This window comes from Antrostomus carolinensis, unplaced genomic scaffold (genome assembly GCF_000700745.2).
Source record: "Antrostomus carolinensis isolate BGI_N321 unplaced genomic scaffold, ASM70074v2 scaffold4072, whole genome shotgun sequence".
In the NCBI taxonomy this organism is placed as follows: Eukaryota; Metazoa; Chordata; class Aves; order Caprimulgiformes; family Caprimulgidae; genus Antrostomus; species Antrostomus carolinensis.
The window spans coordinates 34,725-48,815 of NW_010298797.1; the positions used below are offsets into that span (position 1 = coordinate 34,725).

Genomic DNA, 14,091 nt, shown 5'->3' on the forward strand with positions numbered 1-14,091 from the left:
CTTTTGGGAAACGGGAAAAGGGGCGCACAAGCCGGTGTCCCTCAAACCAACAGGGTTTGGAATACGCCACAGATCAAGAGTATGGAACCTACCTGTACAGCAATGTCAAACACCTGTACAACCATTTCAAACATCAGCTGTGACAAACTCTATGTCTCCAATCTCGCAGCCACCACAGCAGGCAGTGCCGGATTGGATTTGGCAACTGCCTCACAAATAATTATTGAGGAGCCACATAAAGTGACAGTGGTTGGTACTAATGTTTGGGGACCACTGCCAAAAGGTTATGTGGGGTTAATTATCTGACGTTCAAGTATGAAAAAACAAGGACTCTTTATATTTCCAGGAATAATTGACTCAGACTATAATGGGGAAATTCAAATTATCTTAACAGTACTTCAGGCACTGTGTCAAATCAAATCAAAAAATAGCACTGATCCTTTTATTTCCTTATTGGGTTCCACAGTCATCAGTTTATATTAGAGGACAGGGAGGATTTGGTAGCACCGGGATTGCTCAGATATCATGGGCTCAAGAGATTACTGCCAAACAGCCAACTCTAACAATAAAAATACAAGACTGAAAGTTTACAGGGCTGTTAGATACCGGGGCTGACGTTTCAATACTATTTCAAACTGAGAGGCCACTTGAGGTCGCCATGACCACAATTGCTGGCATAGGGGGAATGCAAACACCTATGAAAAGTGCCAAGATGTAAATAGTGGAAGGCCCTGAAAGTTCTAAAGCTTGGTTTCAACCGTGCCCATTAATTTGTGGGGATGGGATCTATTGCAGCAGTGGAATGTGTCCATCATGACTTCAGGGAAAAATTTATGCTAAGAGTCACTGATCTAAAACCCCTGCTCAAACTGACATGGTTACCAGAAAAGCCTGTTTGGGTTGAGCAGTGGCCCCTAAAAGGGGATAAACTTATTCAAGCACAACGGTTGGTAAAAGAACAATGACATGCTGGTCAAATAGTACCATCAAAATAGTCCATGGAATACTCCAATATTTGTCCTTCCTAAAAAAATCAGGAAAGTGGCAGTTGTTGCAGGATCTTAGAGCTATTAATGCAACCTATGGGTGCCCTTCACTAATTAAGCCATCTGTTTTCTGCTCTTAAAGGTGACAGTGATTTGTCGTCCAAAAGATAGCTGACACTTCAAGCCAAACAAGAGCTAATCTGGTAGCTGAAAAAATTTCTACATTACAGACAGATAGAATCAGAGTCAAGTTACCTGTATGTCTTTTTATTCTTCTCACTTAGTTTCAACCAATAGGTTTGATTGCACAGGTATCTGCTGATAATAAACATGGCATTTGTTTAGAGTGGTTGTTTTTACCAAATACATTACAGAAAACAGTAACTACCCTTTTAGAGCTTATTATCTGTTTAATTATGAAAGGGCAACATCGCACTCAGGCATTAACTGATTATGATCCCACTATTATCTATTTGCCTTTTCAAGCTCAGGAGTATCTGTTTCCTTTTCAAAACTCTTATGTCACTGCAAATTGCACTGGCTGATTTTACTGGGGAAATTCATTTTACTTTACCCCCTTGTCATTTACTGCAGAACATGCACAATTTAGCAATCAGACAGATTGAATGTTGTCATTCAACGTTGAAATGGACGCTCATAAAACAAAAAAGGGGGAATATGCCTCCTCAAGAACAACTGGATATTGCTATTTATAGTTCGAATTTTTTAAACACAACCCTGATTTCGGGCCAGGTAGTGATGGCTGTAGAGCGATATTTTTCTGTTCCTTAACATTTTTCAACATGACCAAAGTTTTTGTATAAAGACCCTTTATTGGGTCCACAGTGGCTTGGTCCTGTTGAACTAATCACTCGAGGGAGAGGGTATGCGTGTGTTCTTCTGGCCTCAGGACTTCCACGGCTTCCAGCAAGACATGTCAAACCTTATCATGAGCTGGCAGGATGCAATGCAGAACCCAATGCCTCAGATGGAGGAGTTTAATCTGTCTGACAGCAAACGAGAACAGAAAAGAAAGAGAACCACCCAAGAGGAACCTATTATGTGGGGAAAGGTAAAACAACTGCAACAAACTGCAAGTACTATGACGGCAACTGTGGGTGCACCTCCCACTCAAACAAACACCTTTTTGTCACTTCTGGGTGACATTCTCTAGTAGTGGAGACTAAAACAACTGGTGGAAAGAGGTTGTTGGGAAAAGCCATGGGGAAAAAGGGAGATAAAACCAAAAAATAAAAGTCAGATCTGTTGCTGCATATGGAGAACACCACGAAAACGTGTTAATGGAGAACTTGGACAGCAGGGTTTTCCCATGCCTAAGGCATACAGAAACTTCCTCGGTCACTTCCTCAGCACACAAAGTTCTGACCCAGCTCCGGAGCCACGATACAGCCAAAGCTGTTCCGGCTTGTTCAGCTGCCTCGCATCAAGGGCCTGAGCAACGCCAGCACTTCACACCAGGCTGTTTCACGGGATTCTTCCAGCAAGACATTTGCAACCTCACCACTCCCAACATGCACCAAGACTTTCAGCTATGAAGTATTTTGAATGAATGCATAATATTAAGAAGAATTGTTGAATCACACCATTAGAAAACAGAGGAGTATATAAAATTTTCTTCTATATAAAAAGAATACCTTGACTTTTAATAGAGGTAAATCCTGTTCTCCTCCAATGCCAGTGTGTATCTGGTACATCACCACTGAAGCTACAAGCAGCAAGAACTATGTTTTAAGGAATATTTAGAGATAGTTTTCCACATATGGATCCATAGACATTTTTGCATAATTGAACAGTGTTGTTTGTTGGGTTTTTGGGTTGGTTTTTTTTCCAAAAATTAATGATAAAAATAAAATTTCTCACCAGCAGTCTGGTATGACAGTATTTCTTTTAATCTGAGAAAATGCTGAGCTCCTCCATTGCAACACTTACACTGGATGTTCAGCAACAGGAGGTGCCCTGAGAGGCTTCCGACTGGAGTAGAGATTTATCTCAAAGAACACATACTTAATCTTGAACATGTAAAAAAAAAAAAAAGTCAATGTATCAAAAACCAAATTGTTCTTGGGAATTATTCTGATTTGCAGGGTTATATTTTTAATGCACACCTTCACAACTTAAATCCTAACATTTTGTTTCATTGAGGGTTGGTCCTTTCAAGCCCTACAGCTAAAGCAGAAGTTTCCCACCATGCAGAGAAGCAGGTGTGCTATAACTGCTGCTCGGGACTTTGGTGTGGTTTTATCACAGGTTTGATTTTCTGAGCTTTTAACTCAGAAGGGTTGATTTAAGGGTTGATTAACTCTGAGGGTTGATTTCTGAGCCAACCCTCAGAGCCACTCAGAAACTTTGATATGTGCTTCTTCAGAGCCAGAGTTACAAAGCAGGTTGCACCACCTTGAACTAGCTTCATAAGAATCAAGAGTGCCCTCCACTCCTTGCAGAAGATGTGCATGAACAGGTGTAACCTGAACTACTTTTGATACTTTCAACTTCAATTAATATCAGTTCCCTAGTCTGGAGCAAGAGCAAGAGCTGAGGTCAGAATGGCCAGCCTGGCATTTTCAGGGAGATTTTGTCCTGATCTACAGCCACTCAGAAAAACTTGTAAATCTGTTCCCACAGCTAGAAGTTGCTGCTCTGATTTGTTAGACTAGCCTCCAGCTAACCCATCTCATGGGAACTGACTGCTAGGACATCTGACTGATGTCTTTAAAAGGCTCTGAGCAGTAAGTGACCCAAGGTTATTACAGACAGGAAACTTGTTTCTGTAAATTCTCCCCTAGGAGGGAGATCAGAATATACTCAACCCGCTCTCAATTCTTCTTCATGTATTTAATCTGCATGTAAACTTAACTGATTTATAGTAGAATATCTAGGAGATCTACAGCAATTGTTATTTATAAGTTCTCCCAGCTCTAATGCAGGAAAGCAAATCACCTTGATTCACTATGCTACGTTGCTACGTGAGGTAAGTCTGTCCTGTGGAAAGAGAGAAGGCATGGTCAGACCCATGGGCTATTTCTCAAAAAGGGGTGAAAGGATCTCTGCTTCCTTCCATGGGGAAGTGTGTTTCTCTAGAGGGTGAGCCGAGAGAATAGTACTGCAGGGAACCAATTCATTATTTGTCTGTTCCCTGCTCAGAGAAAAAAATGGGAGGAAGGGGGAAAAATTCAGAACAATTTAATTGTTCCTCCAAAGTGCATGCTCCTTTAAAAACTGCTGTGCTTCTCAAAGGTAACAGCATCAGTATCTTTGTGATCCCCAGACTGTAAAGATTAAATGCAAGTGAGGCTGCATCTCCCCACACATGAGTAGCTAGCTGAATCCAGGCCCCAGAGCACAATGGCATTATGTTTCCCATAAGCCAAGAAGAGTGTTTTTATGGGAAAAGGAAATCCACACCAATCTACGCAGCACACAGAGCCTGTGCTCTCCTGGACACTAGGGGAGTATTTAATGATGCTAAAAGGCAAAAAAACCTATTACAGAATAAACAAGGAGATACTTAGACTGGTATTTGAAGGAACACTGAGACAGAGAACCCCGTCACTGAGATGTTACCAAAAGATAATTAAAAAAAGTAATCAAGTCGGTTAATTGTCTGGCTAGGAGCTGGCTTAGGAAGCAAGAGCTGTAAACCACAAGCTGTGCAGAACTTGAGAACCACATCTGAAGATACGCTGCCCTGTTCTCCTCAAGAGCAGCAAAGCAACAAACGGTCAGCAGCAGAGCAGGTGATCCTCAGGCACAGAACACATGCTGCTGCTTTACAGTCCCCTGCAGCAACTCCCACTTTGGAGCCCATGCAAGCCAGATTCTACCTATCAGATGATCGTGGGCCCCATCCAGTTAGGTCTGAGTGATGAAATCTAGGGACAGTTATTTGGAAACCATGGAGCAGCAGGTTGTTTTTAAGAAGAGAAGGAAATTAATAAGAAAAAATTCTGAAGACTGCAGTCCCTGGACTGACAGATACTCCAGCTGTATCAGAGAAACTGATAACGAAGCAAGTCTTGTGATACTTTTGGATAAAGGACTGCTCACGTGCTGTGCACTAGAAGCAAACAGAAATGTGTGCCAACTCACCTGACCTTTGTATATTCTACAAATTGGAAGCTGATAAATTCCACTCATCTGTCTCTATCCTCAGCTCCACTACCACTGAAAATACGACTGCAAAAACACTGACAGCACTGCAAATTATTTACTATTCTCCAGAATCCCTCATGAGCCCCACACATGGTTTCTCCATCAATTCTGCCCATTTTCATTGGGTAAACAGCGACATTTCCCCGGTTTTAGGGGGAAATGTCTGAAAACTGAAGTTAAAAATAGCCTCTTTCATGTCATAATTTCCCAAACTTCATCAGAAATGTGTTTTATGCAGCAGCACAAGCACTGATAACAAACTGGGGTTATGAATAGCTGTGAAGAACCAACAGAGGATCAAAGCAAATTAGACATTGAAAGAACCATCTTTCCCTCTTCAGGAGGGAACTATGCTTTGAACAGATTACAAAATACCACAAATTAGAAAATAATACATCCTTTTTCAAAGCACATTTCCAAGAAAACAATTAAAGACATTATTCATAACTTTTCTTTTTTTGCTTATAGTTTATTGAATGAAATGAAACAAAACAAAACACAAACACAAAAAGTACAGTCTGCATTCCTCATGTCTCATCTGTAAGGCAGTCCTTTACAATGATCAGCGAGGAGCTCCTCCGAGTACAAAGGCCAAGACAGACCACAGTGCCACAACACCAGAGATTCTAAAAGGGCGAGAATAATAAAATGCTGTTAGGCTACTTACATTTAGAACTTAATTTTGTTCTTATTAAGCACCGAGATTCTTTTCTAAACTGTGTCAGGCCAGAAATTCACCCTTATGAGAATCGCTGTCACCACCTCACAAAAGGGGTGCACTTGGAATCTAAGCACCGAGCTTTCAACTCTGCTGTAGAAATAAACACAACCACTCCACACCTGGGAGACCCTGCCTCTCTCTGCTCAAGCTTATTAGAGCTAGCACTACAGCTCATTAAGATAAGCCTCTGTCTGTTATGACAGCACACACATGGTTTTGTGCTATCCATGGGGTAACGTTCCCCAGTTCATCAGGATCAAGTCTAGTTGCCTGGGGCTGAAAGCTCACAAGTAGCCACCCAGCAGCTGGCAAGCGAACCTGCTTCTGCACCTCTTGTTCTTCTGGAGGGCTGGCAGAAGGACATCGCAAAAGAGTGGCAGGCTGCTGCTGCGACAGGGCCAGGCACCTGAGCGGAACACCTTTCCCCCTCCCCGTTGCTGTGATTTCCCTAACTCACTGCAGCAGGCAGCTCACGCCTGGCGAGTGCCTCCAGTGGCGATAGACAGAAACCCGCAGCTGGGGGTGATGCTTATAATCGCGCAGAACGAGCTTGACGCTGTAACGAAAGCAGATGTCATGAGCCACGGCTTGCAGGCTGCTTACAGCATCCCACAGCTCAGGACAGGAATCTCTTTATCTAAGAGTTGTCACAGCAGAGGGAGAGTGGGATGAAGACTTAGATGAAGGGACAGAAGGTTAAAACTTCCTGGTCACTCACTGCTTAAATTTATTGGAGAGCAGAAGGAACTGGTCCTTTGAAAGCCGTCTGACATCAAAGCGACAAAGAGCTTTAAACTCTTGGTAAATCTGCCCTTCATTCAGCCCTGGCCAGCCTCGGACATGGACAACCAAGAGAGGGGGATGGTGGCTGGGAGCATCTTCCCCAGAAAAATTCTGGAAAACGTACAATACTGAGACATATCTGAGCTCAGAAATACTGTAGAAGCACTAATATAATCAGAAAATACGCAAAACGTGACACATAAATAAGACAGGGTGCATAACACAGCTGCTGGTTTAAAATTATTTTTCTTTTGTCCCAAGATTCTTCTAAAAATGAGTCAGAAAAGCAAACTGTCACGATTACCATGGAGAAACCACCAGAGAAACAGCAAGCTCCCTTGCAGGGCAGAGAGAATTAGGGCAGCGTAAACTGACGGATGCCATCTTACAAGAAACAGCATGAATACATTTCACAAAGCAGAAATTCAACTCGTTTGCCATTCTGAAAGGTCAGTTGTCTCATTTGTATGACGACAACTTCTGCCAAGGTGGGCCCAGGCACTGGTGGATTTCTCTCCTCTAACGAAGCCACCGACGAGGCTACTGCCGTACGCACCCCGCAAACGGCTCACGGGTCTGCAACTCATACGCACAATGCTTGAAACGCCACCTCGGATGACATTCACTTTGTTCAGGTACTCGGCTAGCGCGGTGAGGTACTGGGAGAAAGAAGGACCAGCCTCCGCTGCGTCACTACGTCAGAAAACAAAATGGAACAAAGTTTTGTTTCTCCAGTTCTGCGTCGCTGCACGGTGTCTCCGGAGTACAGGGCTCCTGAAGAAGCTCTTTAACTAGTGACAAAATAGATATTTCAGATCATAGAATCATAGAATGGTTTGGGTTGGAAGGGACCTTAAAGATCATCTAGTTCCAACCCCCCTGCCATCAGCAGGGACACCTTCCACTAGAACAGGTTGCTCAAAGTATCTTCTACAGAAGTTGAAAAGCTGCAAGCAAAGGGAAGGGATTCAAACAGTTGCCTCTTCGGAACTTAACCGAAGGCACTGAATCACTCAGATTTAAAAAAATGGAAACTAATGGAAAATTATTTGACCCTTCCCCAAGTGAAGTGAACTTGAGGGAGCTTGTTCAGGGATAAAGGATTCACAGTGCCATTTCCCAACCTCTGAGCCATTGCACGGCCCCTAATTTCATTTTTTAAATGTCAGCTTTGACATAAAGCTACTACTTTCAGATTTATAAAATAAAAATCTAATTAGAACAGTGACATTTCCAATGACACTTTCTCTTATCCAAAACAAAGTCCAGCCAGAGCAAACTGACGACTGTTTTCCACAGGACCATCCATATAAAGCAATTTTCAGTAAACATTAAAACATCACTTACTCTGCGGATCTGCAGAGTAGCAAGTGAGCTGACTTCAGAAGAACTAGAGAGAAGAATAATGACGTCACATTAGAACAAAGCTGAAGAAATGTAACCAAACAAATCCCAGAATCACAGAATGTCAGGGATTGGAAGGGACCTTGAAAGATCATCTAGTCCAATCCCCCTGCCGGAGCAGGAACCTAAATGAGATCACATAGAAATGGAAAGCAAAAACTCACTAAGTAAGTGCAGCTAAGTTACCAAGAGCAACAGACTGCATATAAACAAGTATTTCTTAGCATCAAACAGAGCTACAGAAGAGGAAAGGAATTGCCAAGTCCCAACACAAACTCTGAAAAAGTGTTTAAGAAGCACTTTACCTGAACCACAGAGAAATGCATCATAGCCTGCCTCATGAGGAGATTGCTTCTCAGCTGCAAGTGTCCAACGAAAATCAAAAAGGAGTAAAGACATTTAGCTCACTGTGGAAACTGTTCCACTGCAGAAACCTAACATTCACAAGACCCACTGGTCTGTTTTGGGGTTTTTCCCACCCCACCCTCACTCAGCTCCATTTCCTTCCTCACCCCGAAACCTTTACACCCCATGGAAAGTCTATGCTTCTCCTATGCATTTTAAAACAATACCAACAAAAAGGCAGCAGTTACACAAATGGCTGAAAAAGCTTAGCAAGATGCACATTAAAAAAATTTAAATTTTAGAAAGATCTAAACCAGATTGTGTTGTGTATGTTATTGATGGGATGGGAACCAATTCAAAACACAGGAGGCCCTGTGCTGCAGGACACCATGCTGCCAGGAGAGCCAGGAAACATCAGCCTCACAGCCAGTATCACCCCACATGTGACATCCGCAGAGTAAAACAAAACCTTTTCAGCTACTTTGACTTATAAGATTTGCTTAAGAACGTACCATATCTCAAGCAGTCACTTGCAAGAGTTATCACTGGGCACGTTGGATCTTTGGGATTTAGGTTGCTGCTGAAGACAAGCAGATGTATAAGATTTTTGTCTTTCTTCAGTACATGAGAGACAAGTTACTGTTCTCTAGTGACCACTGGCTTCATTTCAGAAAAAGCTACTAAAGACTTTAAAAGGAACTCTGGTAGAATTCTGTGAAAAGGCTAAGATACTTGGCTGAATAATATCTACCAGTTAGAAAATAAACTCCTAAATACTTCCTCAGTCTCTTCCCCTAGTCAAATCTTCTAAGCAGCAAATCTGCTCTAATTGCATACAAAAAGTGTGAGAAGAACTAAAAATCAATTGAGAACTCCAAGGAAAGGGGCTGACTAGATAGTTCTATTTGAATGGGGAACTCTGGAGGACAGATTAATACACAGACACCCATGGAATGACTGATATAAAAGAAAAAACAAACAAGCATAAAAACTCTGGGAATCTGCAGTCTGAAATTGTTAAAAAAATCCAAACAGAAACAGAATCCTGGTACTGTTTTTATAAGCACTATGGGAGTAGGGGGTGAGGGGAAAGAGGTGAAATTTTGCTTTTCTTAGCAAAATTGACACAAAAACAATTTAGCCACAAAAGAAGCATAAAAAAGAGAATTCTTCTACCACATGACTGCTAAGCTCATGAGATATGATATCTACTCATGTGTTCCACCTGAACATTGTATTTAGTTACTACTTTGGGCTCAGTGCAGCTCATTCTTGGGAGGTGGCATTTGAAATCAGGGTGTATTTTCACCAGGAACTGAAATTCACTCATTTCATTACATGACATAAGCAACATACAGCTCTTAAAGTTGTATGTAAGGCTGTCTTCAAGCCAAACTTGCGACCAATGAAGTAATGATGGTACAATATGAGAAGTGACTCAGAAGAAATAATTTACTCGACAATTACTTTATAAGAAAGATGAGCAAATCTTTTGCTCTTAAATTGAGATAGACAAGAATCCAGCTGAAAAAGATAAGGGAGGAGGCAAAGTATGAACATATGAAATGACTGACTTTGAAATACCTTTCCCCAAAAAACAAAGGGATTGCTGAAGGCTTTATAGCCCACCACTTACTTGCACAAAACTGCATACACCTCCAGAAGATTAGATACTCGAGGAAATTGACATTTCTAGAAAAGAAGAATGTGTTAGAAAACCAACCAAGACAGACCTCGTGGTAAGTGAGCTCATCTACTGGCACTGTTGATTCAATGAGATCTAAAATCAGAATGTTTCAGGGCAACACTGGAAACTGGTCACAGTTCTATGATGACCAGGCACTGAGAAAAGATACCCTCTCTTTTGGATGAAAGACAACCTTTAATTCCAAACAAAAAGACCTTTGCACCTCACCTTCCAGACGGATTTTGTTACAGTCTTGGTGTCTATGAGGACAGGAAACAGGTTGTGAATGTTCCTTTTAAACTCCTCATAGCTTTCTGAAAGCAAAACACACGTGGAGAAAGATATTGTAAAATTGAGAAAAAGCCAATGGTATTTCAAATGAATCATAGAATCATAGAATGGTTTGGGTTGGAAGGGACCTTAAAGATCATCCAGTTCCAACCCCCCTGCCATCAGCGGGGACACTTTCCACTAGACCAGGTTGCTCAGAGCCTCATCCAGCCTGACCTTAAACACTTCCAGGGAGGGAGCATCCACAACTTCCTTGGGCAACCTGTTCCAGTGTCTCACCACCCTCACAGTGAAGAATTTCTTCCTAATATCTAATCTAAACCTCCCCTCTTTCAGCTTAAAGCCACTTCTCCTTGTTTTGTCATTAACTGCCCTTTGAAAAGTCCCTCCCCAGCTTTCTTGTAGGCCCCCTTCAGGTACTGAATAAGAGAGAGAGGTCAAGTCAGAGCTCAGGAAAGGCAAATAGCACTGCTGCTTGCTAAGCACTGGGTGGCTGGGGTGGCGAATGACCACTGTGCTTACTGTCCCACCCTCAGAGTACAGGCAGCAGCCTGGCGACAGCAGCGACGTACAGCATTACCTGGAAGGGGTTTGTAGAACTTGTCGTGAAGGTGCATAAGGTCCATAAGCATGTTGTGTCCCACCAGGGGCTACAGGAAGAATACAAACATAACAGCCCATTGGAGCATATTTTTGAAGAGAGCTCAGAGATAACCAACTTTAGGCAGGCTCAACAGCTGTAATCCTTTCCTCCAGTGGACAGCATCCACACACGCTCTCCCAAAAGTCATTCAGGCTGCAAAGCTCACAGGAGGACTACTGCTTTCAGGAAATCCGACTTGTGGACTCTCTGAGGAGGGTATTTTATCAGCAGCATTCTAGTTTAAGTGGACCTAAGGAGCTAAGTAGATTCTCTGGTCAGCTGAACACTGGTAAAATTGTCCAGCAATCAGAGTTATAGGCTCACTCACAACAGGAGGGACAGCCTTTGCCTGCACATCACCCAGTGTCTTCCAGAGCTGAAATTCATTCAATAATCTGCATACAGAACACAAGAATTTCCACACATAATCAGACCAATGGTCCACATAGTCCAATAAACTGGTCTGCCACATGCTAAAAAGCATAACTTGCCCAAAAGGCAAGAATCTGCCCAGCTTTCTCAGGCTGGGCAACACAAGGATTTTCAACGTCATGGACTCCTAGACTTTCTCAAGGGAACGAAAGAAACACATTGCAGAGGGTGTTCTGGCTCCCTCTGCCCTGGCTGCACCTGGTTTGCAGGAATAATAGAAAAGTAACACAGGGAAATCTGGTGTTTAGATCCATAACTCTGAGTGCGCTCTGGGAGTGAGACCTGGCCAGTGAGAAGATGGAATGTTTAGCACTCATTTTTTCTAACAATGACTGCAATCTAAGAATTCACCTCAGTTTTACTGACAACTAAACAGGATGATCAGACTGAACGACTGAGTTATTTAATACAAGTCACTACTTTATCTTCTACCATCCATCTACATCCAGCATAGCAAATAAAAAACAGATGAAAAATGAGTGTATGGATGAGGCATTTTACCTTCTTGGCTTTAACAAGTGTCTGGAAGAGGTCAGTGAAACCCCGGGCACACAGGAGAATGAACTCCTTCTGGCAGTAGTCGTAAGGAGAATCCTCCAGAAGTTGGCGAAGCTGGGGACTCACTTTTTTCACCATTACCTGGAAAGAACAGTCAGTGGATAACTCAGCCTCCCAGGCTAGTTGTATGTACATTGCTTACTGAGGTTCTGTAATGCTGAAGACAAGTTCAGCTTCTAGGCTAGGAAGGATGGAGAAATAGTGCATCCCAGGGACCTCAGGACTGTCTCACTTCTCTTCCATATGGAGTTCAGTGCTCCAGTAACAAAAGAGACCTACTCTAAAGGTGTCTTATTAATGCTTCTCTTGTTAAGAGGATGGTTCCTAACCCCAATTTTTTGGAGCATGGATGAACATAATTCAATTTAACCTGACACCAGTATGGCAAATTCATGGCACCAAAAGCCAGAAACAAGCAGCAATCACACAAACTGAGTCCTCAAAGGTTTCAGGTAAGAAGGCTGGCTAAATCTGTCACTCTGTTGACACTGGTTATCAGACCAAAATAGTACTAATGCAAAAAAAGACTTTTGTAATCTACGTCTAAGCAACTGACTGGTATCATACTCATAACATGTGCTGAGAAGTCCACAGCCATAGGTTTAATTCAGAAAATACTGCACCAAATGTAAAATAGCAATAGCAAATAGCAGAACAGCAAGCCATATAAACAGACAAGAGAAAAAAAAATCTTCAAAGCAACTGCATGGCAAGAGTCAGCAAAGGAAAACCACAAAAAAGGTGAAAAACTGTACATTCCTGTGGAGGTACTGAAGGAGAGATCTAACAAAGTCTGGAGACCCTGAGAGGGTCCCCTCCAGAAGCACCCCAAGGACAACCACTTCCAGCTCAAGGTATTTTGTGGCTACAGGACAAACAGAAACCAAAGTTAGTCAGTTTTCTGGATCCCTTTTCTTGAGATCCCACAATCAACACTTCCCAGAACATTCCTCTGTCATTGTCATCTTCTCCTGGACCCTATCATTAGAAGTAGAAGCAACATTTCAGAGTCCCTGCAAGAACACCAGTCCTATCTGTCTTGATAGGAACCCTCTTTTCAAAAGAACCACATTTCCATCTCACCTTCTTGTCTCCAAGGGGCTCTGTCCAAACATTTTGGAGAGCCTGTCTCAGAACCAGCTGAACTTCAAACAACTGATAGCCTGAGACAAGACAAAAAAAAAAATTAAAAAAATCAGGAGCAGTAAAAACTTCAGAAGTACAGACAAGCCTATTCAGGAAATCACATTTTTCTACACAGAAGGACTGACCAGATGTTTCTCCCACAGCGTACAGAAAACACTCCTGAATGTACGATCTTGGTATATTACCATACACAATGACAGCAAAAAAACCCCAAAACAAAACAAAAAAGCAAAATAAACAGACAAAAAAGGTCACTGTGAGAATTTCAGGCAAATAAGCTTCTGTGATGACACAGAGCAAAGGAAAGGACTAATTGAAAAGAAGAGGGAGGAAGGCCACTACTTTGAAAAACGTTTTCTGTGGTTTTGGAAGGTTTCTGAGCAACACATCCAGAAACCAAGCACATATAAGAGGTACCCAGGCATTTTCCCCCACAGCTGATAAGGAACTAACCCAGTTCTCTTCTGAACAGCGAAAAAAAGGACATCTTAATCAGTCTTGTTGCTTAGTTAAATAAATGTCTTTCTCCTCACAGTTGCTCACCACTGCCAGTATCAGCACCATACCTAATAGAGCTGATGTAGCAGATATAAACCACAGCACACTCCCCACACCCTGTATGTCACACTCTGCAAAAAAGCATCAACAGGCAAAGCCAAAAGACAGAAAAGGTTAGGAAGGACAGAGACAATTAGGATTTGGTTTCTGTGAGTAAACCTACAAACTGTTATCTGCTACAATTCCCTGTCCCTCAACTCTTCCATAACAGCACAGAAGTTTCCCAGCTCTGCTATAGTGCTCCCAAAGGCTAACGCAGGTGGTAAGTGGCCTGTTTATCCCCACTAGCATATATATATGTGTTTCCATGGAGCTACTGTTGCTCCACGTGAGAAGGAACAAACTCTGAAAGGAAACCCACCTTTCC

General features: G+C 42.3%; 1 protein-coding gene across 1 annotated transcript in view; it reads right to left on the reverse strand.

Annotated features, from left to right (window-relative positions):
- Positions 1 to 5,718: 5,718 nt before the first annotated feature.
- The window catches only part of PNLDC1 (PARN like ribonuclease domain containing exonuclease 1), an 11,432-nt gene continuing 3,059 nt past the window's right edge, over positions 5,719 to 14,091 (reverse strand). Inside the window, 12 exon segments of the mRNA XM_029083637.1 lie at positions 5,719 to 5,782; positions 6,335 to 6,433; positions 6,596 to 6,771; positions 7,254 to 7,353; positions 8,008 to 8,050; positions 8,370 to 8,423; positions 8,922 to 8,986; positions 10,046 to 10,101; positions 10,325 to 10,410; positions 10,968 to 11,037; positions 11,964 to 12,101; positions 13,104 to 13,183. Coding sequence (XP_028939470.1) covers positions 5,719 to 5,782; positions 6,335 to 6,433; positions 6,596 to 6,771; positions 7,254 to 7,353; positions 8,008 to 8,050; positions 8,370 to 8,423; positions 8,922 to 8,986; positions 10,046 to 10,101; positions 10,325 to 10,410; positions 10,968 to 11,037; positions 11,964 to 12,101; positions 13,104 to 13,183 — 1,031 coding nt within the window.